Raw genomic sequence first — 25,355 nt, 5'->3', positions numbered from 1 at the left:
AGCGTTGGAAAGGAGCGTTCTAATGGAGCGTTGGAAAGGAGCGTTCTAATGGAGCGTTCTAATAGACCTTTGGAAAGGAGCGTTGGAAAGGAGCGTTCTAATGGAGCATTGGAAAGGAGTGTTCTAATGGAGTCTTTGGAAAGGAGCGTTCTAATGGAGCGTTCTAATGGAGCGCTGGAAAGGAGCGTTCTAATGGGGGCTTTGGAAAGGAGCGTTCTAATGGAGCGTTGTAAAGGAGCGTTCTAATGGAGCGTTGGAAAGGAGCGTTCTAATGGAGCGTTCTAATGGAGCGTTCTAATAGACCTTTGGAAAGGAGCTTTGGAAAGGAGCGTTCTAATGGAGTGTTGGAAAGGCGCGTTCTAATGGAGCGTTCTAATGGAGTGTTCTAATGGGGGCTTTGGAAAGGAGCATTCTAATGGAGCATTGGAAGGGAGCGTTCTAGTGGAGCGTTCTAATGGAGTGTTCTAATGGAGCGTTGGAAAGGACCGTTCTAATAGAGCTTTGGAAAGGTGCAATCTAATGAAACGTTGGAAAGGAGCGTTCTACTGGAGCGTTGGAAAGGAGTGTTCTAATGGGGTCTTTGGAAAGGAGCGTTCTAATAGAGCGCTGGAAAGGAGCGTTCTAATGGGGGCTTTGGAAAGGAGCGTTCTAATGGAGCGTTGGAAAGGAGCGTTCTAATGGAGCGTTCTAATAGAGCTTTGGAAAGGAGCTTTGGAAAGGAGCGTTCTAATGGCGTGTTGGAAAGGCGCGTTCTAATAGAGCTTTGGAATGGAGCGTTCTAATGGAGCGTTGGAATGGAGCGTTCTAATGGAGTGTTCTAATGGGGGCTTTGGAAAGGAGCATTCTAATGGAGCATTGGAAGGGAGCGTTCTAGTGAAGCGTTCTAATGGAGTGTTCTAATGGAGCGTTGGAAAGGAGCGTTCTAATAGAGCTTTGGAAAGGTGCAATCTAATGAAGCGTTGGAAAGGAGCATTCTAATGGAGGCGTTGGAAAGGAGCGTTCTAATGGAGGCGTTGGAAAGGAGCGTTCTAATGGAGGCGTTGGAAAGGAGCGTTCTAATGGAGCGTTGGAAAGGAGCGTTCTAGTGGAGCGTTTGAAAGGAGCGTTCTAATAGAGCTTTGGAAAGGTGCGTTCTAATGAAGCGTTGGAAAGGAACGTTGGAAAGGAGCGTTCTAATGGAGCGTTGGAAAGGAGCGTTCTAATAGAGCTTTGGAAAGGTGCGTTCTAATGAAGCGTTGGAAAGGAACGTTGGAAAGGAGCGTTGGAAAGGAGCGTTCTAATGGAGCGTTGGAAAGGAGCGTTCTAATGGAGCGTTCTAATAGACCTTTGGAAAGGAGCGTTGGAAAGGAGCGTTCTAATGGAGCATTGGAAAGGAGTGTTCTAATGGAGTCTTTGGAAAGGAGCGTTCTAATGGAGCGTTCTAATGGAGCGCTGGAAAGGAGCGTTCTAATGGGGGCTTTGGAAAGGAGCGTTCTAATGGAGCGTTGTAAAGGAGCGTTCTAATGGAGCGTTGGAAAGGAGCGTTCTAATGGAGCGTTCTAATGGAGCGTTCTAATAGACCTTTGGAAAGGAGCTTTGGAAAGGAGCGTTCTAATGGAGTGTTGGAAAGGCGCGTTCCAATGGAGCGTTCTAATGGAGTGTTCTAATGGGGGCTTTGGAAAGGAGCATTCTAATGGAGCATTGGAAGGGAGCGTTCTAGTGGAGCGTTCTAATGGAGTGTTCTAATGGAGCGTTGGAAAGGACCGTTCTAATAGAGCTTTGGAAAGGTGCAATCTAATGAAACGTTGGAAAGGAGCGTTCTACTGGAGCGTTGGAAAGGAGTGTTCTAATGGGGTCTTTGGAAAGGAGCGTTCTAATAGAGCGCTGGAAAGGAGCGTTCTAATGGGGGCTTTGGAAAGGAGCGTTCTAATGGAGCGTTGGAAAGGAGCGTTCTAATGGAGCGTTCTAATAGAGCTTTGGAAAGGAGCTTTGGAAAGGAGCGTTCTAATGGCGTGTTGGAAAGGCGCGTTCTAATAGAGCTTTGGAATGGAGCGTTCTAATGGAGCGTTGGAATGGAGCGTTCTAATGGAGTGTTCTAATGGGGGCTTTGGAAAGGAGCATTCTAATGGAGCATTGGAAGGGAGCGTTCTAGTGAAGCGTTCTAATGGAGTGTTCTAATGGAGCGTTGGAAAGGAGCGTTCTAATAGAGCTTTGGAAAGGTGCAATCTAATGAAGCGTTGGAAAGGAGCATTCTAATGGAGGCGTTGGAAAGGAGCGTTCTAATGGAGGCGTTGGAAAGGAGCGTTCTAATGGAGGCGTTGGAAAGGAGCGTTCTAATGGAGCGTTGGAAAGGAGCGTTCTAGTGGAGCGTTTGAAAGGAGCGTTCTAATAGAGCTTTGGAAAGGTGCGTTCTAATGAAGCGTTGGAAAGGAGCGTTCTAATGGAGCGTTGGAAAGGAGCGTTCTAATAGAGCTTTGGAAAGGTGCGTTCTAATGAAGCGTTGGAAAGGAGCGTTGGAAAGGAGCGTTCTAATGGAGCGTTGGAAAGGAGGGTTCTAATGGGGGCTTTGGAAAGGAGCGTTCTAATGGAGCGTTCTAATGGAGCGTTGGAAGGAAGCGTTCTAGTGGAGCGTTCTAATGGGGCGTTGGAAATGAGCGTTCTAGTGGAGCGTTCTAATGGGGCGTTGGAAAGGAGCGTTCTAATAGAGCTTTGGAAAGGTGCTTTCTAATGAAGCGTTGGAAAGGAGCGTTGGAAAGGAGCGTTCTAATGGAGCGTTGGAAAGGAACGCTCTAATGGAGTGTTGGAATGGAGCGTTCTAAAGGAGCGTTCTAATGGAGTGTTGGAATGGAGCGTTCTAATGGAGTGTTGGAATGGAGCGTTCTAATGGAGCGTTCTAAAGGAGCGTTCTAATGGAGTGTTGGAATGGAGCGTTGGAAAGGAGCGTTCTAATGGAGTGTTGGAATGGAGCGTTCTAAAGGAGCGTTCTAATGGAGTGTTGGAATGGAGCGTTCTAATGGAGCGTTCTAATGGAGTGTTGGAATGGAGCGTTCTAAAGGAGCGTTCTAATGGAGTGTTGGAATGGAGCGTTCTAAAGGAGCGTTCTAATGGAGTGTTGGAATGGAGCGTTCTAATGGAGCGTTCTAATGGAGCGTTGGAAAGGAGCGTTCTAATGGAGTGTTGGAATGGAGCGTTCTAAAGGAGCGTTCTAATGGAGCGTTCTAATCGAGTGTTGGAATGGAGCGTTCTAACATATTTTTGCTTCTAAAAAATACAAGTTTAAATACAAACATTTTGTAAAATATAGAATATTATTTATTTGCAAATCCCCAATAAAAACGTAACCGCTCTCAGACCTTTCAGCACTCTGACGAAGTTGACGTTAGACATAAATCTGACGAAGTTGACGTTAGACATAAATCTGACGAAGTTGACGCTAATGGGGCGTTGGAAAGGAGCGTTCTAATTTAGCGTTCTAAAGGAGCGTTCTAATGGAGCGTTGGAAAGGAGCGTTCTAATGGAGTGTTGGAATGGAGCGTTGAAATGGAGCATTCTAATGGAGCGTTCTAAAGGAGCGTTCTAATGGAGTGTTGGAATGGAGCGTTCTAATGGAACGTTGGAAAGGAGCGTACTAATGGAGTGTTGGAATGGAGCGTTCTAATGGAGCGTTCTAATGGAGTGTTAGAATGGAGCGTTCTAATGGAGCGTTCTAATGGAGCGTTCTAATGGAGTGTTGAAATGGAGCGTTCTAATGGAGCGTTCTAATGGAGTGTTGGAATGGAGCGTTCTAATGGAGCGTTCTAATGGAGCGTTCTAAAGGAGCGTTCTAATGGAGTGTTGGAATGGAGCGTTCTAATGGAGTGTTGGAATGGAGCGTTCTAATGGAGCGTTCTAATGGAGCGTTGGAAAGGAGCGCTCTAATGGAGTGTTGGAATGGAGCGTTCTAAAGGAGCGTTCTAATGGAGTGTTGGAATGGAGCGTTCTAATAGAGCGTTCTAATGGAGTGTTGGAATGGAGCGTTCTAATGGAGCGTTCTAATGGAGCGTTCTAAAGGAGCGTTCTAATGGAGTGTTGGAATGGAGCGTTCTAATGGAGTGTTGGAATGGAGCGTTCTAAAGGAGCGTTCTAATGGAGCGTTGGAAAGGAGCGTTCTAATGGAGTGTTGGAATGGAGCGTTCTAAAGGAGCGTTCTAATGGAGTGTTGGAATGGAGCGTTCTAATGGAGCGTTCTAATGGAGTGTTGGAATGGAGCGTTCTAATGGAGCGTTCTAATCGAGTGTTGGAATGGAGCGTTCTAACATATTTTTGCTTCTAAAAAATACAAGTTTAAATACAAACATTTTGTAAAATATAGAATATTATTTATTTGCAAATCCCCAATAAAAACGTAACCGCTCTCAGACCTTTCAGCACTCTGACGAAGTTGACGTTAGACATAAATCTGACGAAGTTGATGTTAGACATAAATCTGACGAAGTTGACGTTAGACATAAACCTGACGAAGTTGATGTTAGACATAAATCTGACGAAGTTGACGTTAGACATAAACCTGACGAAGTTGACGTTAGACATAAATCTGACGAAGTTGACGTTAGACAAAAATCTGACGAAGTTGACGTTAGACATAAACCTGACGAAGTTGACGTTAGACATAAATCTGACGAAGTTGACGTTAGACATAAATCAGACCTTTTTTTTCTTAGCGTTCTAATGGAGCTTTGGAAAGGAGCGTTCTAATGGAGCGTTGGAAAGGAGCGTTCTAATGGAAAGGAGCGTTCTAATGGAGCGTTCTAAAGGAGTGTTCTAAAGGAGCGTTGGAAAGGAGCGTTCTAATGGAGCGTTCTAATAGAGCTTTGGAAAGGAGCGTTCTAATGGGGGCTTTGGAAAGGAGCGTTCTAATGGAGCGTTGGAAAGGAGCGTTCTAATGGGGGCTTTGGAAAGGAGCGTTGGATTGTAGTGTTCTAATTGGGGCTTTGGAAAGGAGTGTTCTATTGGAGCGTTGGAAAGGAGCATTCTAATAGAGCTTTGGAAAGGAGCTTTGGAAAGGAGCTTTGGAAAGGAGCGTTCTAATGGAGCGTTGGAATGGAGCGTTCTAATGGAGCGTTGGAAAGGAGTTCTGATTTGAGCGTTCTAGTGGAGCGTTCTAATGGGGCGTTGGAAATGAGCGTTCTAGTGGAGCGTTCTAATGGGGCGTTGGAAAGGAGCGTTCTAATTTAGCGTTCTAAAGGAGCGTTCTAATGGAGCGTTGGAAAGGAGCGTTCTAATGGAGTGTTGGAATGGAGCGTTGAAATGGAGCATTCTAATGGAGCGTTCTAAAGGAGCGTTCTAATGGAGTGTTGGAATGGAGCGTTCTAATGGAACGTTGGAAAGGAGCGTTCTAATGGAGTGTTGGAATGGAGCGTTCTAATGGAGCGTTCTAATGGAGTGTTAGAATGGAGCGTTCTAATGGAGCGTTCTAATGGAGCGTTCTAATGGAGTGTTGAAATGGAGCGTTCTAATGGAGCGTTCTAATGGAGTGTTGGAATGGAGCGTTCTAAGTTGACGTTAGACATAAATCTGACGAAGTTGACGTCAGACAAAAATCTGACGAAGTTGACGTTAGACATAAACCTGACGAAGTTGACGTTAGACATCAATCTGACGAAGTTGACGTTAGATATAAACCGGACGAAGTTGACGTTAGACATAAATCTGACGAAGTTGACGTTAGACATAAACCTGACGAAGTTGACGTTAGACATAAATCTGACGAAGTTGACGTTAGACAAAAATCTGACGAAGTTGACGTTAGACATAAACCTGACGAAGTTGACGTTAGACATAAATCTGACGAAGTTGACGTTAGACATAAATCTGACGAAGTTGACATTAGACATAAACCGGACGAAGTTGACGTTAGACATAAATCTGACGAAGTTGACGTTAGACATAAATCAGACCTTTTTTTTCTTTCTTTTTACAGAGTTGACATTCCATATTTTTCTACTTTATTCAATAGGTATACTTAGTAGCGATTTAGTTTTTTCTCAGTTGCATATGACTCAAAAAAACTCATTTTAAAATGAACATATTTGAACCATAACTCATATTCTATCTTAATCTTTAAGGGAAATGGAATTGACAGGTTCTGGTTGTATATTGTTTAACTCTATGAAAGTAGAGGACTTTCAGGACGATGTGTTGCCTTGTTGCACGATATGTTGACCAATCCCAGTTTAGAGAGACATATTATTTAAATTGAAATGTGGCAATAAACTACATGAGACACTTTTTAGAATTTGAAACACTTTTTGGAAAGGAGCGTTCTAATGGAGCGTTCTAATGGAGCTTTGGAAAGGAGCGTTCTAATGGGGGCTTTGGAAAGGACCGTTCTAATGGAGCGTTGGAAAGGAGCGTTCTAATGGAGCGTTGGAAAGGAGTGTTCTAATGGAGAGTTGGAAAGGAGCGTTCTAATTGAGCGTTCTAATGGAGCATTGGAAAGGAGCGTTCTAATGGAGCGTTGGAAAGGAGCGTTCTAATGGAGCGTTGGAAAGGAGCGTTCTAAAAGAGCGTTGGAAAGGAGCGTTCTAATGGAGCGTTGGAAAGGAACGTTCGAATGGGGGCTTTGGAAAGGAGCGTTCTAATAGAGCGTTGGAAAGGAGTGTTCTAATGGGGGCTTTGGAAAGGAGCGTTCTAATGGAGGCGTTGGAAAGGAGCGTTGGAATGGAGCGTTCCAATGGAGCGTTGGAAAGGAGTGTTCTAATGGGGGCTTTGGAAAGGAGCGTTCAAATGGGCGTTGGAAAGGAGCGTTCTAATCGAGCGTTGGGAATGCGCGTTCTAATAGCTTTGGAAAGGAGCGTTCTAATGGAGCATTGGAAAGGAGCGTTCTAATGGAGGCGTTGGAAAGGAGTGTTCTAATGGAGAGTTGGAAAGGAGCGTTCTAATTGAGCGTTCTAATGGAGCATTGGAAAGGAGCGTTCTAATGGAGCGTTGGAAAGGAGCGTTCTAATGGAGCGTTGGAAAGGAGCGTTCTAAAGGAGCGTTGGAAAGGAGCGTTCTAATGGAGCGTTCTAATGGAGCTTTGGAAAGGAGCGTTCTAATGGGGGCTTTGGAAAGGACCGTTCTAATGGAGCGTTGGAAAGGAGCGTTCTAATGGAGCGTTGGAAAGGAGTGTTCTAATGGAGAGTTGGAAAGGAGCGTTCTAATTGAGCGTTCTAATGGAGCATTGGAAAGGAGCGTTCTAATGGAGCGTTGGAAAGGAGCGTTCTAAAGGAGCGTTGGAAAGGAGCGTTCTAATGGAGCGTTCTAATGGAGCTTTGGAAAGGAGCGTTCTAATGGGGGCTTTGGAAAGGACCGTTCTAATGGAGCGTTGGAAAGGAGCGTTCTAATGGAGCGTTGGAAAGGAGTGTTCTAATGGAGAGTTGGAAAGGAGCGTTCTAATTGAGCGTTCTAATGGAGCATTGGAAAGGAGCGTTCTAATGGAGCGTTGGAAAGGAGCGTTCTAATGGAGCGTTGGAAAGGAGCGTTCTAAAGGAGCGTTGGAAAGGAGCGTTCTAATGGAGCGTTGGAAAGGAACGTTCGAATGGGGGCTTTGGAAAGGAGCGTTCTAATAGAGTGTTGGAAAGGAGTGTTCTAATGGGGGCTTTGGAAAGGAGCGTTCTAATGGAGGCGTTGGAAAGGAGCGTTGGAATGGAGCGTTCCAATGGAGCGTTGGAAAGGAGTGTTCTAATGGGGGCTTTGGAAAGGAGCGTTCAAATGGGCGTTGGAAAGGAGCGTTCTAATGGAGCGTTGGAAAGGAGCGTTCTAATGGAGGCGTTGGAAAGGAGTTCTGATTTGAGCGTTCTAATGGAGCGTTGGAATGGAGCGTTGGAAAGGAGCGTTGGAAAGGAACGTTCTAATAGAGCTTTGGAAAGGAGTTTTGGAAAGGAGCGTTCTAATGGAGCGTTAGAAAGGAGTGTTCTAATGGAGCGTTGGAAAGGAGTGTTCTAATGGAGCGTTCTAATGGGGCGTTGGAAAGGAGCGTTCTAATGGAGCGTCGGAAAGGAGCGTTCTAATGGAGCGTGCTAATGGAGCGTTGGAAATGAGTTCTGATTTGAGCGTTCTAATGGAGCGTTGGAAGGGAGCGTTCTAGTGGAGCGTTCTAATGGGGCGTTGGATATGAGCGTTTTAGTGGAGCGTTCTAATGGGGCGTTGGAAAGGAGCGTTCTAATGGAGCGTTGGAAAGAAGCGTTCTAGTGGAGCGTTCTAATAGTGCTTTGGAAAGGAGCGTTCTAATGGAGCTTTGGAAAGGAGCGTTCTAATAGAGCTTTGGAGTGGCGCGTTCTAATAGAGCTTTGGAATGGAGCGTTCTAATGGAGCGTTGGAAAGGAGTGTTCTAATGGGGGCTTTGGAAAGGAGCGTTCAAATGGGCGTTGGAAAGGAGCGTTCTAATCGAGCGTTGGAAAGGAGTGTTCTAATGGGGGCGTTGGAAAGGAGCGTTGGAATGGAGCGTTCCAATGGAGCGTTGGAAAGGAGTGTTCTAATGGGGGCTTTGGAAAGGAGCGTTCAAATGGGCGTTGGAAAGGAGCGTTCTAATCGAGCGTTGGGAATGCGCGTTCTAATAGCTTTGGAAAGGAGCGTTCTAATGAAGCGTTGGAAAGGAGCGTTCTAATGGAGGCGTTGGAAAGGAGTTCTGATTTGAGCGTTCTAATGGAGCGTTCTAATGGGGCGTTGGAAAGGAGTTCTGATTTGAGCGTTCTAATGGAGCGTTGGAATGGAGCGTTGGAAAGGAGCGTTGGAAAGGAACGTTCTAATAGAGCTTTGGAAAGGAGTTTTGGAAAGGAGCGTTCTAATGGAGCGTTAGAAAGGAGTGTTCTAATGGAGCGTTGGAAAGGAGTGTTCTAATGGAGCGTTCTAATGGGGCGTTGGAAAGGAGCGTTCTAATGGAGCGTCGGAAAGGAGCGTTCTAATGGAGGCGTTGGAAAGGAGCGTTCTAATGGAGCGTGCTAATGGAGCGTTGGAAATGAGTTCTGATTTGAGCGTTCTAATGGAGCGTTGGAAGGGAGCGTTCTAGTGGAGCGTTCTAATGGGGCGTTGGATATGAGCGTTTTAGTGGAGCGTTCTAATGGGGCGTTGGAAAGGAGCGTTCTAATGGAGCATTGGAAAGAAGCGTTCTAGTGGAGCGTTCTAATAGTGCTTTGGAAAGGAGCGTTCTAATGGAGCTTTGGAAAGGAGCGTTCTAATAGAGCTTTGGAGTGGCGCGTTCTAATAGAGCTTTGGAATGGAGCGTTCTAATGGAGCGTTGGAAAGGAGCGTTCTAATGGGGGCTTTGGAAAGGAGCGTTCTAATGGAGCGTTCTAATGGAGTGTTGGAACGGCGCGTTCTAATGGAGGCTTTGGAATGGAGCGTTCTAATGGAGCGTTGGAAAGGAGCGTTCTAATGGGGGCTTTGTCAAGGCGCGTTCTAATAGAGCGTTGGAAAGGAGTGTTCTAATGGGGGTTTGGAAAGGAGCGTTCTAATGGGGTCTTTTGAAAGGAGTGTTGGAAAGGAGTGTTGGAATGGAGCGTTGGAAAGGAGTGTTCGAAAGGAGCGTTCTAATGGGGGCTTTTGAAAGGAGTGTTGGAATGGAGCGTTCTAATGGAGCGTTGGAAAGGAGTGTTCTAATGGGGCTTTGGAAATGAGCGTTCTAATGGAGCGTTGGAAAGGAGCGTTCTAATGGAGCGTTGGAAAGGAGCGTTCTAATGGAGCGTTGGAAAGGAGTGTTCGAAAGGAGCGTTCTAATGGGGGCTTTGGAAAGTAGTGTTCTAATGGAGCGTTGGAAAGGAGTGTTCGAAAGGAGCGTTCTAATGGAGCGTTGGAAAGGAGCGTTGGAAAGGAGCGTTCGAAAGGAGCGTTGGAAAGGAGCGTTCTAATGGAGCGTTCGAAAGTAGCGTTCGAAAGGAGCGTTGGAAAGGAGCGTTCTAATGGAGCGTTGGAAAGTAGCGTTCTAATGGAGCGTTGGAAAGGAGTGTTCGAAAGGAGCGTTCTAATGGAGCGTTGGAAAGGAGCGTTCTAATGGAGCTTTGGAAAGGAGCGTTCTAATAGAGCTTTGGAGTGGCGCGTTCTAATAGAGCTTTGGAATGGAGCGTTCTAATGGAGCGTTGGAAAGGAGTGTTCTAATGGGGGCTTTGGAAAGGAGCGTTCAAATGGGCGTTGGAAAGGAGCGTTCTAATCGAGCGTTGGAAAGGAGCGTTCTAATGGAGCGTTGGAAAGAAGCGTTCTAGTGGAGCGTTCTAATAGTGCTTTGGAAAGGAGCGTTCTAATGGAGCTTTGGAAAGGAGCGTTCTAATAGAGCTTTGGAGTGGCGCGTTCTAATAGAGCTTTGGAATGGAGCGTTCTAATGGAGCGTTGGAAAGGAGTGTTCTAATGGGGGCTTTGGAAAGGAGCGTTCAAATGGGCGTTGGAAAGGAGCGTTCTAATCGAGCGTTGGAAAGGAGTGTTCTAATGGGGGCGTTGGAAAGGAGCGTTGGAATGGAGCGTTCCAATGGAGCGTTGGAAAGGAGTGTTCTAATGGGGGCTTTGGAAAGGAGCGTTCAAATGGGCGTTGGAAAGGAGCGTTCTAATCGAGCGTTGGGAATGCGCGTTCTAATAGCTTTGGAAAGGAGCGTTCTAATGAAGCGTTGGAAAGGAGCGTTCTAATGGAGGCGTTGGAAAGGAGTTCTGATTTGAGCGTTCTAATGGAGCGTTCTAATGGGGCGTTGGAAAGGAGTTCTGATTTGAGCGTTCTAATGGAGCGTTGGAATGGAGCGTTGGAAAGGAGCGTTGGAAAGGAACGTTCTAATAGAGCTTTGGAAAGGAGTTTTGGAAAGGAGCGTTCTAATGGAGCGTTAGAAAGGAGTGTTCTAATGGAGCGTTGGAAAGGAGTGTTCTAATGGAGCGTTCTAATGGGGCGTTGGAAAGGAGCGTTCTAATGGAGCGTCGGAAAGGAGCGTTCTAATGGAGGCGTTGGAAAGGAGCGTTCTAATGGAGCGTGCTAATGGAGCGTTGGAAATGAGTTCTGATTTGAGCGTTCTAATGGAGCGTTGGAAGGGAGCGTTCTAGTGGAGCGTTCTAATGGGGCGTTGGATATGAGCGTTTTAGTGGAGCGTTCTAATGGGGCGTTGGAAAGGAGCGTTCTAATGGAGCATTGGAAAGAAGCGTTCTAGTGGAGCGTTCTAATAGTGCTTTGGAAAGGAGCGTTCTAATGGAGCTTTGGAAAGGAGCGTTCTAATAGAGCTTTGGAGTGGCGCGTTCTAATAGAGCTTTGGAATGGAGCGTTCTAATGGAGCGTTGGAAAGGAGCGTTCTAATGGGGGCTTTGGAAAGGAGCGTTCTAATGGAGTGTTGGAACGGCGCGTTCTAATGGAGGCTTTGGAATGGAGCGTTCTAATGGAGCGTTGGAAAGGAGCGTTCTAATGGGGGCTTTGTCAAGGCGCGTTCTAATAGAGCGTTGGAAAGGAGTGTTCTAATGGGGGTTTGGAAAGGAGCGTTCTAATGGGGTCTTTTGAAAGGAGTGTTGGAAAGGAGTGTTGGAATGGAGCGTTGGAAAGGAGTGTTCGAAAGGAGCGTTCTAATGGGGGCTTTTGAAAGGAGTGTTGGAATGGAGCGTTCTAATGGAGCGTTGGAAAGGAGTGTTCTAATGGGGCTTTGGAAATGAGCGTTCTAATGGAGCGTTGGAAAGGAGCGTTCTAATGGAGCGTTGGAAAGGAGCGTTCTAATGGAGCGTTGGAAAGGAGTGTTCGAAAGGAGCGTTCTAATGGGGGCTTTGGAAAGTAGTGTTCTAATGGAGCGTTGGAAAGGAGTGTTCGAAAGGAGCGTTCTAATGGAGCGTTGGAAAGGAGCGTTGGAAAGGAGCGTTCGAAAGGAGCGTTGGAAAGGAGCGTTCTAATGGAGCGTTCGAAAGTAGCGTTCGAAAGGAGCGTTGGAAAGGAGCGTTCTAATGGAGCGTTGGAAAGTAGCGTTCTAATGGAGCGTTGGAAAGGAGTGTTCGAAAGGAGCGTTCTAATGGAGCGTTGGAAAGGAGCGTTGGAAAGGAGCGTTCGAAAGGAGCGTTGGAAAGGAGCGTTCTAATGAAGCGTTGGAAAGGAGTGTTCTAATGGAGCGTTGGAAAGGAGCGTTGGAAAGGAGCGTTCTAATGGCGTGTTGGAAAGGAGCGTTCTAATAGAGCGTTGGAAAGGAGCGTTCTAATGGAGCGTTGGAAAGGTGCGTTCTAATGAAGCGTTGGAAAGGAGTGTTCTAATGGGGGCTTTGGAAAGGAGCGTTCTAATGGGGGCTTTGCAAAGGAGCGTTCTAATAGAGCTTTGGAAAGGAGCTTTGGAAAGGAGTGTTCTAATTGTGGCTTTGGAAAGGAGCGTTCTAATGGAGCGTTGGAAAGGAGTGTTCTAATGGGGTCCTTGGAAAGGAGCGTTCTAATGGAGCGTTGGAAAGGAGAGTTGGAAAGGAGCGTTCTAATGGAGCGTTGGAAAGGAGTGTTCTAATGGGGTCTTTGGAAAGGACCGTTCTAATGAGGGCTTTGGAAAGGAGCGTTGGAAAGGAGTGTTCTAATGGGGTCTTTGGAAAGGAGCGTTCTAATGGAGCGTTGGAAAGGCACTTTCTAATATAGCTTTGGAAAGGAGCGTTCTAATGGAGCTTTGGAAAGGAGCGTTCTAATGGAGCGTTGGAAAGGAGCATTCTAATGGAGCGTTGGAAAGGAGCGTTCTAATGGAGCGTTCTAAAGGAGTGTTCTAAAGGAGTGTTGGAAAGGAGCGTTCTAATGGAGCGTTCTAATAGAGCTTTGGAATGGAGCGTTCTAATGGGGGCTTTGGAAAGGAGCGTTCTAATGGAGCGTTGGATTGTAGTGGTCTAATTGGGGCTTTGGAAAGGAGTGTTCTAATGGAGTGTTGGAAAGGAGCATTCTAATGGGGGCTTTTTAAAGGAGCGTTCTAATGGAGCGTTGGAATGGAGCGTTCTAATGGAGCGTTGGAAAGGAGTTCTGATTTGAGCGTTCTAGTGGAGCGTTCTAATGGGGCGTTGGAAATGAGCGTTCTAGTGAAGCGTTCTAATGGGGCGTTGGAAAGGAGCTTTGGAAAGGAGTGTTCTAATGGAGCGTTGGAAAGGAGTGTTCTAATGGGGGCTTTTTAAAGGAGCGTTCTAATGGAGCGTTGGAATGGAGGGTTCTAATGGAGCGTTGGAAAGGAGTTCTGATTTGAGCGTTCTAGTGGAGCGTTCTAATGGGGCGTTGGAAATGAGCGTTCTAGTGAAGCGTTCTAATGGGGCGTTGGAAAGGAGCGTTCTAATTTAGCGTTCTAAAGGAGCGTTCTAATGGAGCGTTGGAAAGGAGCGTTCTAATGGAGCGTTGGAAAGGAGTTCTGATTTGAGCGTTCTAGTGGAGCGTTCTAATGGGGCGTTGGAAATGAGCGTTCTAGTGAAGCGTTCTAATGGGGCGTTGGAAAGGAGCGTTCTAATTTAGCGTTCTAAAGGAGCGTTCTAATGGAGCGTTGGAAAGGAGCGTTCTAATGGGGCGTTGGAAAGGAGCGTTCTAATTTAGCGTTCTAAAGGAGCGTTCTAATGGAGCGTTGGAAAGGAGCGTTCTAATGGAGCGTTGGAAAGGAGTTCTGATTTGAGCGTTCTAGTGGAGCGTTCTAATGGGGCGTTGGAAATGAGCGTTCTAGTGAAGCGTTCTAATGGGGCGTTGGAAAGGAGCGTTCTAATTTAGCGTTCTAAAGGAGCGTTCTAATGGAGCGTTGGAAAGGAGCGTTCTAATGGAGCGTTGGAAAGGAGTTCTGATTTGAGCGTTCTAGTGGAGCGTTCTAATGGGGCGTTGGAAATGAGCGTTCTAGTGAAGCGTTCTAATGGGGCGTTGGAAAGGAGCGTTCTAATTTAGCGTTCTAAAGGAGCGTTCTAATGGAGCGTTGGAAAGGAGCGTTCTAATGGAGTGTTGGAATGGAGCGTTCTAATGTAGTGTTCTAAAGTGCGTTCTAAGTGACTATTTCATTCAGACCGTGAATGTTCTGAACAGTGTTCTAAAGGTGGTGGTGGGAAAACATCCCTGTAGGTTCCGTCTGATCCTGCGCTTGTTTTTGTTCCTTTGCTCTCGTTTGCCAGACCTTATCTCTGTCTGTCATGTGATCTCTCTGTCAAATATTATTCCGTGGATAATGTAGTGATAATGTTATTACTGTACCTTAGTACTGATTATATTATAGATAATTAACCAACATGTTCTTGTTGCTCATATACACCTCAGCTTCATAAACAGGCTATATGATAGCCTGCCCTGTTTACTGATATTAAATCAACTGTTTAGCGAGTACTGATTTTTAAGTTGTACATAGCGCTTTATCTAAGGTGTTGCCCTCTACTGGTGGGTATTGTATGGCCTCACCTATAGCCTACTATACACTTACTGTTCAGGTTTACATTTTTTTCTAAAGATTTCCATTGTATTTTCCCATTCAATTTGCTAAGCTAATTCTATAGAAATGCCCCATTCTCTAAACTAAGCTAATTCTGTGGTGTTTCCCAACTCTATGCTAGAATAAGCTAAGCTATTCACATGGCGTTTTCCCCAATCTTTGAGTGCTAAAGCTAACGTCTCTCTCTGACCTGCAGAAACCAGCTCCTCCCAAACCTGTTGAGGTCAAGCCTAAGAAGGCTATATCCAAGGTAAAGCCAACCAACCCCCCCCCCCCCCCCCCCCCCCCCCCCCCCACACACACACACACTGCATTGGAGCGTGTATCCACAAATGCATGATGTTTGTTTTAAAGTCTCATGTACCTTTAGTCCATTTGAATGTTCTCAAAGGTACTCTCAGTCCTGTGTTTTTATTGGTCGTCTTTGTCCTCTGTTGGGATTAGTCGACTCTGTTTCTGTGTTCTGATTGGCTGGCTGTCTCTCTTCTGTGTTCTGATTGGCTTTCTCTGCCCAAAGGACATGAAGGAAAAGAAAGGTGGCGCTAAGGTGAAGGAGGATGGCCCCTCCCATAACGGACAGGCTATGACTGAGGAGGTACGCTAGGCCACACCTCCAGAGGAGAGGAGGGGGGCTGGTGGTGGGATTATAATCATCTAACATGTATTCCTTCATTGTTCTCCCTGTCTTAATATCTGTCTCACACACACAGATATGTGTGTCTCGCTCCAGTGTCAGTGTGACCTACTACAGAAGTCTTGCTCCCTACTCCATGTCTGTCAGAGGCCAGAGTGAGACAGTCAGAGTCAACGGTATGACAGACAGATGGTGTGCTGTGGGATCTTGACAGTGTGATTTTAAACAGGTTGTCTGCCAAATGGAACCCTATTCCCTCAGGAATTCTTGAAAGACGAGACAATCTCCACTTTTTTTTAATCACAAATAACACCCGCCCGCGTAACCCAGAAGACAGCTGCACTAATGTGTCGGAGGACACACCATTCAACTGACGACCTGTCAGCCTGCAGGCACCCGGCCCACCACAAGGAGTCGCTAGAGCACTGCCACATAGAGTTGGCCAGAAGGCTATACTGGAAAACCTAACCTCTATCAAAATAAAAAGATTGTGGAGCCGCAAAAGTTCTTCTGTGCTTTAGGGTGTTTATTAACATAGTGACTCCTGGAAGGAAAACAACAGTACTGCCATCAAACATATACCTTATGGGACAGCTGAACACAATGCTGCCCCATCAACAGTACTGCCATTAAACATACACCTTATGGGACAGCTAAAAACAATGGTGCCCCAACTACAGCTCAATCCAAAAATGCCTCTCCATGAACTGAAAGAGGCTCCTTTTGTAGGGCTAGCCCCTCCCCTCAGAACAATTAACACTAATTAATTAAGCAATTACCTAGTCAAACCTACATTTTCCATTAACTAAACATACTAAAGGATATACATTGCAACACGTTTTTTATGAAACAATATCCCAAAGAGTCCAAGAACACAGGATGAGATGTTACTATCCTTTGTGCAAGCACTTCCAAGAGTTCATGAACAGTGAGCCTGGTGAAATTTGGGGAGCGCATCGTCAGTAGTGTACCTTTGGTTCCTAGGGTGTTTCGGCCTTTCACACTATACACCCTCCCCAAAGGTGGCCAGCGACAGGGTAACCAATATAACATTTACAACATTACATCAATACTGAGTGTCTTTTCAATATGCCCATTTACATGAATGAACCATTCGGGACAGGCACTACAAAGTCAGGGCTGACTTTGTAGTGCCTGTCCCGAATGGTTCATTCATGTAAATGGGCATATTCCCTTAGCTCGGGTCCTTATCCAGCATACCCGGAAGCTACAGAGATAGAGAGGAACAGAACAAACACACAATGCGCTCATCCACAACATAGATAAGTATAATACATATTGCTTATATTACAAATGAACACTGACAAGTGTGAAATGTATGTACTAAGACAGAAGTTAACTTGTGTGTCGACCCACCTTGTTAATGTATCTTATAACGGAGCAGGGAGGAGTGATGAATGTGTGCGTGCTTTAAAGTACCAAATACTGCCCGCGCCAGTGACAGACTTTTACGTCACAAGCACGATGAGCCAAGTAAAGCCCTCCCCACACTTAACCCGGACGACGCTGGGCTGACGACGTGCTTAACCCGGACGACGTGCGCCGCCCAATGGGACTCCCGGTCACGACCGGTTGTGACACAGCCTGGGATTGAATCCGGGTCTGTAGTCCAACACCATGATGCCGTGCCACCTGGGAGGCCCTGATTTATTTGAGTTCTGACATTAGATTATTCAATATAATACAAATCTCCAAACTTCTTTTAGAGCGCTATGTAATACCCTGGCGGTTAATTTCATTAGCAGTTTGTTTTTCTAGGTTCAGAACACAACATGTATAAAGCTAACACAAACCGCTCAGCAAATACTTCAATAGTTGAAGCATGTGTTGCAGAACAGGGATTCAAATAGGTTTTTTTTCTGTCAATGTTATTTTAAAAAACTACCTTGACAGCGTTAGTCATCAGTGACTGAGTTGACAAGCCACTGACGACGTTAACAACAGGTACTTAAAACAGACATATTTTTGCTTCTAAAAAATACAAGTATAAATACAAACATTTCGTAAAATATAGAATATTATTTATTTGCAAATCCCCAATAAAAACGTAACCGCTCTCAGACCTTTCAGCACTCTGACGAAGTTGACGTTAGACATAAATCTGACGAAGTTGATGTTAGACATAAATCTGACGAAGTTGATGTTAGACATAAATCTGACGAAGTTGACGTTAGACATACATCTGACGAAGTTGACGTTAGACATAAACCTGACGAAGTTGACGTTAGACATAAACCTGACGAAGTTGACGTTAGACATAAATCTGACGAAGTTGATGTTAGACATAAACCTGACGAAGTTGACGTTAGACATAAACCTGACGAAGTTGACGTTAGACATAAATCTGACGAAGTTGACATTAGACATAAACCGGACGAAGTTGACGTTAGACATAAATCTGACGAAGTTGACGTTAGACATAAACCTGACGAAGTTGACGTTAGACATAAATCTGACGAAGTTGACGTTAGACATAAATCTGACGAAGTTGACGTTAGACATAAATCAGACCTTTTTTTTCTTTCTTTTTACAGAGTTGACATTCCATATTTTTCTACTTTATTCAATAGGTATACTTAGTAGCGATTTAGTTTTTTCTCAGTTGCATATGACTCAAAAAAACTCATTTTAAAATGAACATATTTGAACCATAACTCATATTCTATCTTAATCTTTAAGGGAAATAGAATTGACAGGTTCTGGTTGTATATTGTTTAACTCTATGAAAGTAGAGGACTTTCAGGACGATGTGTTGCCTTGTTGCACGATATGTTGACCAATCCCAGTTTAGAGAGAAATATTATTTAAATTGAAATGTGGCAATAAACTACATGAGACACTTTTTAGAATTTGAAACACTTTTTGGGGGAGTTTGAAATTGTGATTCTTTGCTCTGGACAAGGACATTTCCTGGCACAGAGCTGACATGAATTAATAATATTGAAAATATTTATTGAAAAATGCCTTATTAAATTACATTTTTTATTGAAACTTTTTATGTTATCGGGGAGTCATACTGAGACCAAGGTCTCTTACAGAGGAGCCCTGAAGGACATACATTACAGAAAATACATCAAAATATAAATACAAGCAGAAAGAAAGAAAAACACTGTCATAAAGAACGCATTCATCACTATTAAGGTCCTCAATCTGCTTTCTGAATGACCCAAGAGACACCAGAACAGACACATTCATCGGTATTAAGGTCCTCAATCTGCTTTCTGAATGACCCAAGAGACACCAGAACAGACACATTCATCACTATTAAGGTCCTCAATCTGCTTTCTGAATGACCCAAGAGACACCAGAACAGACACATTCATCAGTATTAAGGTCCTCAATCTGCTTTCTGAATTACCCAAGAGACACCAGAACAGACACATTCATCGGTATTAAGGTCCTCAATCTGCTTTCTGAATGACCCAAGAGACACCAGAACAGACACATTCATCGGTATTAAGGTCCTCAATCTGCTTTCTGAATGACCCAAGAGACACCAGAACAGACACATTCATCACTATTAAGGTCCTCAATCTGCTTTCTGAATGACCCAAGAGACACCAGAACAGACACATTCATCACTATTAAGGTCCTCAATCTGCTTTCTGAATGACCCAAGAGACACCAGAACAGACACATTCATCACTATTAAGGTCCTCAATCTGCTTTCTGAATGACCCAAGAGACACCAGAACAGACACATTCATCGGTATTAAGGTCCTCAATCTGCTTTCTGAATGACCCAAGAGACACCAGAACAGACACATTCATCGGTATTAAGGTCCTCAATCTGCTTTCTGAATGACCCAAGAGACACCAGAACAGACACATTCATCGGTATTAAGGTACTCAATCTGCTTTCTGAATGACCCAAGAGACACCAGAACAGACACATTCATCGGTATTAAGGTCCTCAATCTGCTTTCTGAATGACCCAAGAGACACCAGAACAGACACATTCATCGGTATTAAGGTCCTCAATCTGCTTTCTGAATGACCCAAGAGACACCAGAACAGACACATTCATCGGTATTAAGGTCCTCAATCTGCTTTCTGAATGACCCAAGAGACACCAGAACAGACACATTCATCGGTATTAAGGTCCTCAATCTGCTTTCTGAATGACCCAAGAGACACCAGAACAGACACATTCATCGGTATTAAGGTCCTCAATCTGCTTTCTGAATGACCCAAGAGACACCAGAACAGACACATTCATCGGTGTTAAGGTCCTCAATCTGCTTTCTGAATGACCCAAGAGACACCAGAACAGACACATTCATCAGTATTAAGGTCCTCAATCTGCTTTCTGAATGACCCAAGAGACACCAGAACAGACACATTCATCGGTATTAAGGTCCTCAATCTGCTTTCTGAATGACCCAAGAGACACCAGAACAGACACATTCATCGGTATTAAGGTCCTCAATCTGCTTTCTGAATGACCCAAGAGACACCAGAACAGACACATTCATCGGTATTAAGGTCCTCAATCTGCTATCTGAATTGCCCTGGAGACCAAAGGAATTTCCATAGTTAGCCATCCGTATAGAAATGAAGTTTGCCCGCTGGACAAGGATTGTCCCAACTTTCAAGAATCCCTCGAGCCCTACATAGTGCACTACTTATGACCTGGGGCCATGGGGCTCTGGTCAAAGTAGTTCACTATGTAGAGAATAGAGTGCAATTTGGGATGCAGTTTTGTGTGATACAGTGGGGCAAAAAAGTATTTAGTCAGCCACCAATTGTGCAAGTTCTCCCACTTAAAAAGATGAGAGGCCTGTAATTTTAAATCATATGTATAAATACTTATTTTCCACCATAATTTGCAAATAAATTAATAAAAAATCCTACAATGTGATTTTCTGGATTTTTTTTCTCATTTTGTCTGTCATAGTTGAAGTGTACCTATGATGACAATTACAGGCCTCTCATCTTTTTAAGTGGGAGAACTTGCACAATTGGTGGCTGACTAAATACTTTTTTGCTCCATTGTATAACCTATCGGGCGGCAGGTAGCCTAGCAGTTAAGAGAGTTGAGCCAGTAACTGAAAGGTCATTAGTTTGAATCCCCAAGCTGATTATCTGAAAAATATGTTAATGTGCCCTTGAACAAGGGAAAGTGTCTGCTGAATCAGGGGTTCCCAAGCTTCCACTCGGGGCCCCCCTTCCAGCATTGGGGAACATCCCGTGACCCCCTGCAAGCGTGCCATGTTTATTTCTGTAGGCACAAGCATTATTCATGGCACAAACTGTTCACACCTCTCTTGTTGGTGGAGCTAAAGAAGAACAATCCTGCAGTTCTATACATTTTGTCATGAGGTGCAAAGAACATGTTGCAGTTTCAAAGCTAATCTTGCAGTTCTATACATTTTGCCATGTCTGTGTGTTCATGTGATATGAGTGGCTAAAAATGACTATCTACGGGCTAAAAAAACGAAATAAAAAAATGTTAGCTGATATGTGAGTTGATAAGTTATAATTATATCTTTAAGGTCTGTAATGACTGACAAGAGGAACTGATGATGCACTAACCGATTTAGAAATGGTACCTTGTGCATTCTACTATTACAACGTTCAAGAGTACGTTTAAAGGCGGACTGAGTTCCTTCAAAAATAAAACATCTATAAAAAAAAATATATATATACATACAAATTATATATATACATAGTACCAGTCAAAAGTTTGGACACCTACTCATTCCAAGTTTTTATTTTTTTATTTTAAAACTATTTTCTACATTGTATAATAATAGTGAAGACATCACAACTATGAAATAACACATATAGAATCATGTAGTAACATGTAGAATCATGTAGTAACATGTAGAATTATATGGAATCATGTAGTAACATGTAGAATCACATATAATCATGTAGTAACATATATAATCATATGGAATCATGTAGTAACATATATAATCATATGGAATCATGTAGTAACATGTAGAATCACATATAATCATGTAGTAATATATATAATCATATGGAATCATGTAGTAACATATATAATCATATGGAATCATGTAGTAACATGTAGAATCACATATAATCATGTAGTAATATATATAATCATATGGAATCATGTAGTAACATAGGGAATCATGTAGCAACCAAAAAAAGTGTTAAATAAATCTAAATGTATTTTATATTTGTTCTCAACTGGCCTACCTGGTTAAGTAAAGGTGTTCTCAACTAGCCTACCTGGTTAAATAAAGGTGTTCTCAACTAGCCTACCTGGTTAAATAAAGGTGTTCTCAACTAGCCTACCTGGTTAAGTAAAGGTGTTCTCAACTAGCCTACCTGGTTAAATAAAGGTGTTCTCAACTAGCCTACCTGGTTAAATAAAGGTGTTCTCAACTAGCCTACCTGGTTAAATAAAGGTGTTCTCAACTGGCCTACCTGGTTAAGTAAAGGTGTTCTCAACTAGCCTACCTGGTTAAATAAAGGTGTTCTCAACTAGCCTACCTGGTTAAATAAAGGTGTTCTCAACTAGCCTACCTGGTTAAGTAAAGGTGTTCTCAACTAGCCTACCTGGTTAAATAAAGGTGTTCTCAACTAGCCTACCTGGTTAAATAAAGGTGTTCTCAACTAGCCTACCTGGTTAAATAAAGGTGTTCTCAACTAGCCTACCTGGTTAAATAAAGGTGTTCTCAACTGGCCTACCTGGTTAAATAAAGGTGTTCTCAACTAGCCTACCTGGTTAAATAAAGGTGTTCTCAACTAGCCTACCTGGTTAAATAAAGGTGTTCTCAACTAGCCTACCTGGTTAAATAAAGGTGTTCTCAACTGGCCTACCTGGTTAAATAAAGGTGTTCTCAACTAGCCTACCTGGTTAAATAAAGGTGTTCTCAACTGGCCTACCTGGTTAAATAAAGGTGTTCTCAACTAGCCTACCTGGTTAAATAAAGGTGTTCTCAACTAGCCTACCTGGTTAAATAAAGGTGTTCTCAACTAGCCTACCTGGTTAAATAAAGGTGTTCTCAACTGGCCTACCTGGTTAAATAAAGGTGTTCTCAACTAGCCTACCTGGTTAAATAAAGGTGTTCTCAACTAGCCTACCTGGTTAAATAAAGGTGTTCTCAACTGGCCTACCTGGTTAAATAAAGGTGTTCTCAACTAGCCTACCTGGTTAAATAAAGGTGTTCTCAACTAGCCTACCTGGTTAAATAAAGGTGAAATAAAATTTTTAAAAACTAAAAAAAATTCAAATAGTCACCCTTTGCCTTGATGACAGCTTTAAACACTTGGCATTCTCTCAACCAGCTTCACGTGGAACGGTTTTCCAACAGGAGTTCCCACATATGCTGAGCACTTTTTGGCTGCTTTTCCTTTACTCTGCGGTCCAACTCAACCCTAACTATCTCAATTGGGTTGAGGTCAGGTGATTGTGGACGTCAGGTCATCTGATGCGGCACTCCATCACTCTCCTTCTTTGTCAAATATCCCTTACAACGCCTCGAGGTGTGTTGGGTCATTGTCCTGTTGAAAAACAAATGATAGTCCCACTAAGCGCAAACCAGATGGGATGGCGTATTGCTGTAGTAGCCATGCTGGTTAAGTGTGCCTTGAATTCTAAATAAATCACAGTGTCACCAGCAAAGCACCCCCACACCATTACACCACCTCCTCCATGCTTCACTGTGGGAACCACACATGCAGAGATCATCCGTTCACATACTCTGCATCTCACAAAATCACGACGGTTGGAACAAGTCTCACATTTGGACTCATCAGAGCAAAGGACAGATTTCCACCTTTCTAATGTCCATTGCTCATGTTTCTTGGCCCAGCAAGTCTCTTCTTTTTATTGGTGTCCTTTAGTAGTGGTTTATTTGCAGCAATTAGACCATGATGGCCTGATTCACACAGTCTCCTGTTACTTGAACTCTTTGAAGCATTTATATGGGCTGTAATTTCTGAGGCCGGTAACTCTAATGAACTCATCCTCTGCAGCAGAGGTAACTCTGGGTCTTCCTCTCCTGTGGTGGTCTTCATGAGAGCCAGTTTCAACATCGAGCTTGATGGTTTTTGCGACTGTACTTGAAGACACTTTCAAAGTTCTTAATGTTCCGTATTGACTGACCTTCATGTCTTAAAGTAATGATGGACTGTCGTTTCTCTTTGCTTATTTGAGCTGTTCTTGGCGTAATATGGACTTGGTCTTTTACCAAATAGGGATATCTTCTGCATACTACCTCTACCTTTTCACAACACAACTGATTGGCTAAAATGCATTAAGAAAGAAAGAAATTCCACAAATTAACTTTTTTTACAAGGCACACCTGTTAATTGAAATGCATTCCAGGTGACTACCTCATGAAGCTGGTTGAGAGAACGCCAAGAGTGTGCAAAGCTATCAAGGCAAAGGGTGGCTACGTTGAAGAATCTTAAATATAAAATACATTTTGATTTATTAACTTTTTTGGTTACTACATGATTCCATATGTGTTATTTCATAGTTTTGACGTCTTCACTAGTATTCTACAATGTAGAAAATATTAAAACTAAAGAAAAACCTTTGAGTAGGTGTGTCCAAACTTTTGACTGGTGTGTGTGTGTGATATCTATCAATAAATTGTGGGGGGATTTAACCTCTGTGGGTGACTTTAACCAGTGTGTGTGCTGTAAACTAAATGTTGGAGCACTTTAAACCTTAGCTTAAATAAACCTTGATGTGGTTGTGTACACTAACATTGTGTGGTTGTGACTGCAGTATGAAATGTGTGTGTTTCCCCCATCAGTATGTACAGAATAGGAGGCTGGTGCCACCATAATTGGGGAGGACGGGCTCGTGGAGCGGAATTAGTGGAACGGTATCATTCATAATTGCATTCATAATTGCATTCCATTTACTCCATTCCTGCAATTATTATGAGCTGCCTTCCCCTCGGCAGCCTCTAACACGTCACTGTGTGTCTGTCTGCTTGGAGAACAGTGGTGTGGACTGCTGGTGATACTACTAACTCCCAGCTAGCTAGTCATCTTCTCCTTGACCATGGAACCATGGATGGAAACATCGTACTTCTCACGGCTACTTCCTGGTCCCTTTATGACATCACGTATGACATCGTGGTATATTTGTTTCTGTCTGCAGGAGACTGATGCTGTGGAGCCGGAGTCGGTCAAGGAGAAGGAATGAGGAAGTGGGGGGGTCTTTCTCTGACTCCTCCCAAACCAGTACCATGGAAACGGAGGATTATTTTTTTTCCAGGATTTTGTAAAATGCTGATTTTTTGTTTGTCCTGTGATACTAGCAAAGATAACCAGCAGCAACCCACTTCCACACTCCTTACAGTTGTCTCTCCCTCTCCTCTCCTCTCCTCTCCTCTCCTCTCCTTTCCTTTCCTTTCCTTTCCTTTCCTTCCTGGAAGACAGAATGAAGTGACATGTTTTTATAAAATGGCCTCAAGTATTCTTCCTCTGGCAGTGGGAGGAGCCTCATGGGGTCACCATGGTGATGCCTCTCAGTTCCTCTCTAAACAATGTCATGTCCTCTTGACCGTGATGGCTCTTTTGTGATGACATCGCTGTAAATTAAGTGGACCTTCCACCTCTGACATCAGAGACCCAAGGGTCAGACTAGGCTCCTATGATATAACAAGTGACCTTTGACCCTGACCTGAGGTGTTGCCATGGTGAATATTTGCAGCTTTTTAAACAGATTTAGAAGTGTTCAGAATCGCCAGCCACTCTTGTGTTGTAATTTGTGAGTCTGTGGTTGTCTGTCAGAGTAGACTGTTCTAGAACTCTGGCTTCCAGAACCTCTGGGTTCCACCATGGTTGTCTGTCAGAGCAGACTGTTCTAGAACTCTGGCTTCCAGAACCTCTGGGTTCCACCCTGGTTGTCTGTCAGAGCAGACTGTTCTAGAACTCTGGCTTCCAGAACCTCTGGGTTCCACCCTGGTTGTCTGTCAGAGCAGCATAGCAATAACAAGTGGCGCTTCTGTTCTAGAACTCTGAGGCTTCTAGAACCTCTCTGGTTCCACCCTGCCTGTGGGAAAACATTATTTTGAAATAAAAACAGAGTTGACATTTTGTGAGTACTGTGTGTTTTACTTCCTAGTATATCTAGTCACTATCTGTACCCATACAATACCCTCTTCACCTGTATTTATGCTGTGGAAAGCTCAGGCATGTGGTGTGTGTGTGTGTGTGTGTGTGTGTGTGTGTGTGTGTGTGTGTGTGTGTGTGTGTGTGTGTGTGTGTGTGTGTGTGTGTGAGAGAGAGAGAGGTCAAGGGGGGGCAAGTGGTCATGTTCAATACAACTGCTGTGTCAGGAAATGAAAGATCAGCATTTCACAGAGAGGCGGGGCAGCCGAGTCTAGAGAGGCTCCCTCATTGGCCAGCCCAGGT

General features: G+C 44.0%; 1 protein-coding gene across 6 annotated transcripts in view; it reads left to right on the top strand.

Annotated features, from left to right (window-relative positions):
* The window catches only part of hmgn3 (high mobility group nucleosomal binding domain 3), a 50,052-nt gene extending 25,018 nt beyond the window's left edge, over positions 1-25,034 (top strand). For 2 of the 6 annotated variants that reach the window (XM_021569967.3, XM_021569966.3), the window contains 4 exons: positions 14,541-14,594; positions 14,862-14,939; positions 15,055-15,154; positions 24,097-25,034. In XM_021569967.3, coding sequence (XP_021425642.1) covers positions 14,541-14,594; positions 14,862-14,939; positions 15,055-15,154; positions 24,097-24,104 — 240 coding nt within the window. In that variant the 3' untranslated portion in view covers positions 24,105-25,034. Of the gene's footprint in view, positions 1-14,540; positions 14,595-14,861; positions 14,940-15,054; positions 15,486-24,096 lie in introns of those variants that run through there. The other 4 variants (XM_021569968.3, XM_021569969.3, XM_090242417.1 and 1 more) reach the window with 2 other exon arrangements.
* Positions 25,035-25,355: the final 321 nt, after the last annotated feature.

The sequence above is a fragment of the Oncorhynchus mykiss genome, chromosome 8 (genome assembly GCF_057628025.1).
Source record: "Oncorhynchus mykiss isolate SJ-2025 chromosome 8, ASM5762802v1, whole genome shotgun sequence".
Lineage (NCBI taxonomy): Eukaryota > Metazoa > Chordata > Actinopteri > Salmoniformes > Salmonidae > Oncorhynchus > Oncorhynchus mykiss.
Note: the sequence above shows the minus strand (reverse complement) of the source record. Positions and strands in the feature narration are given on the sequence as shown.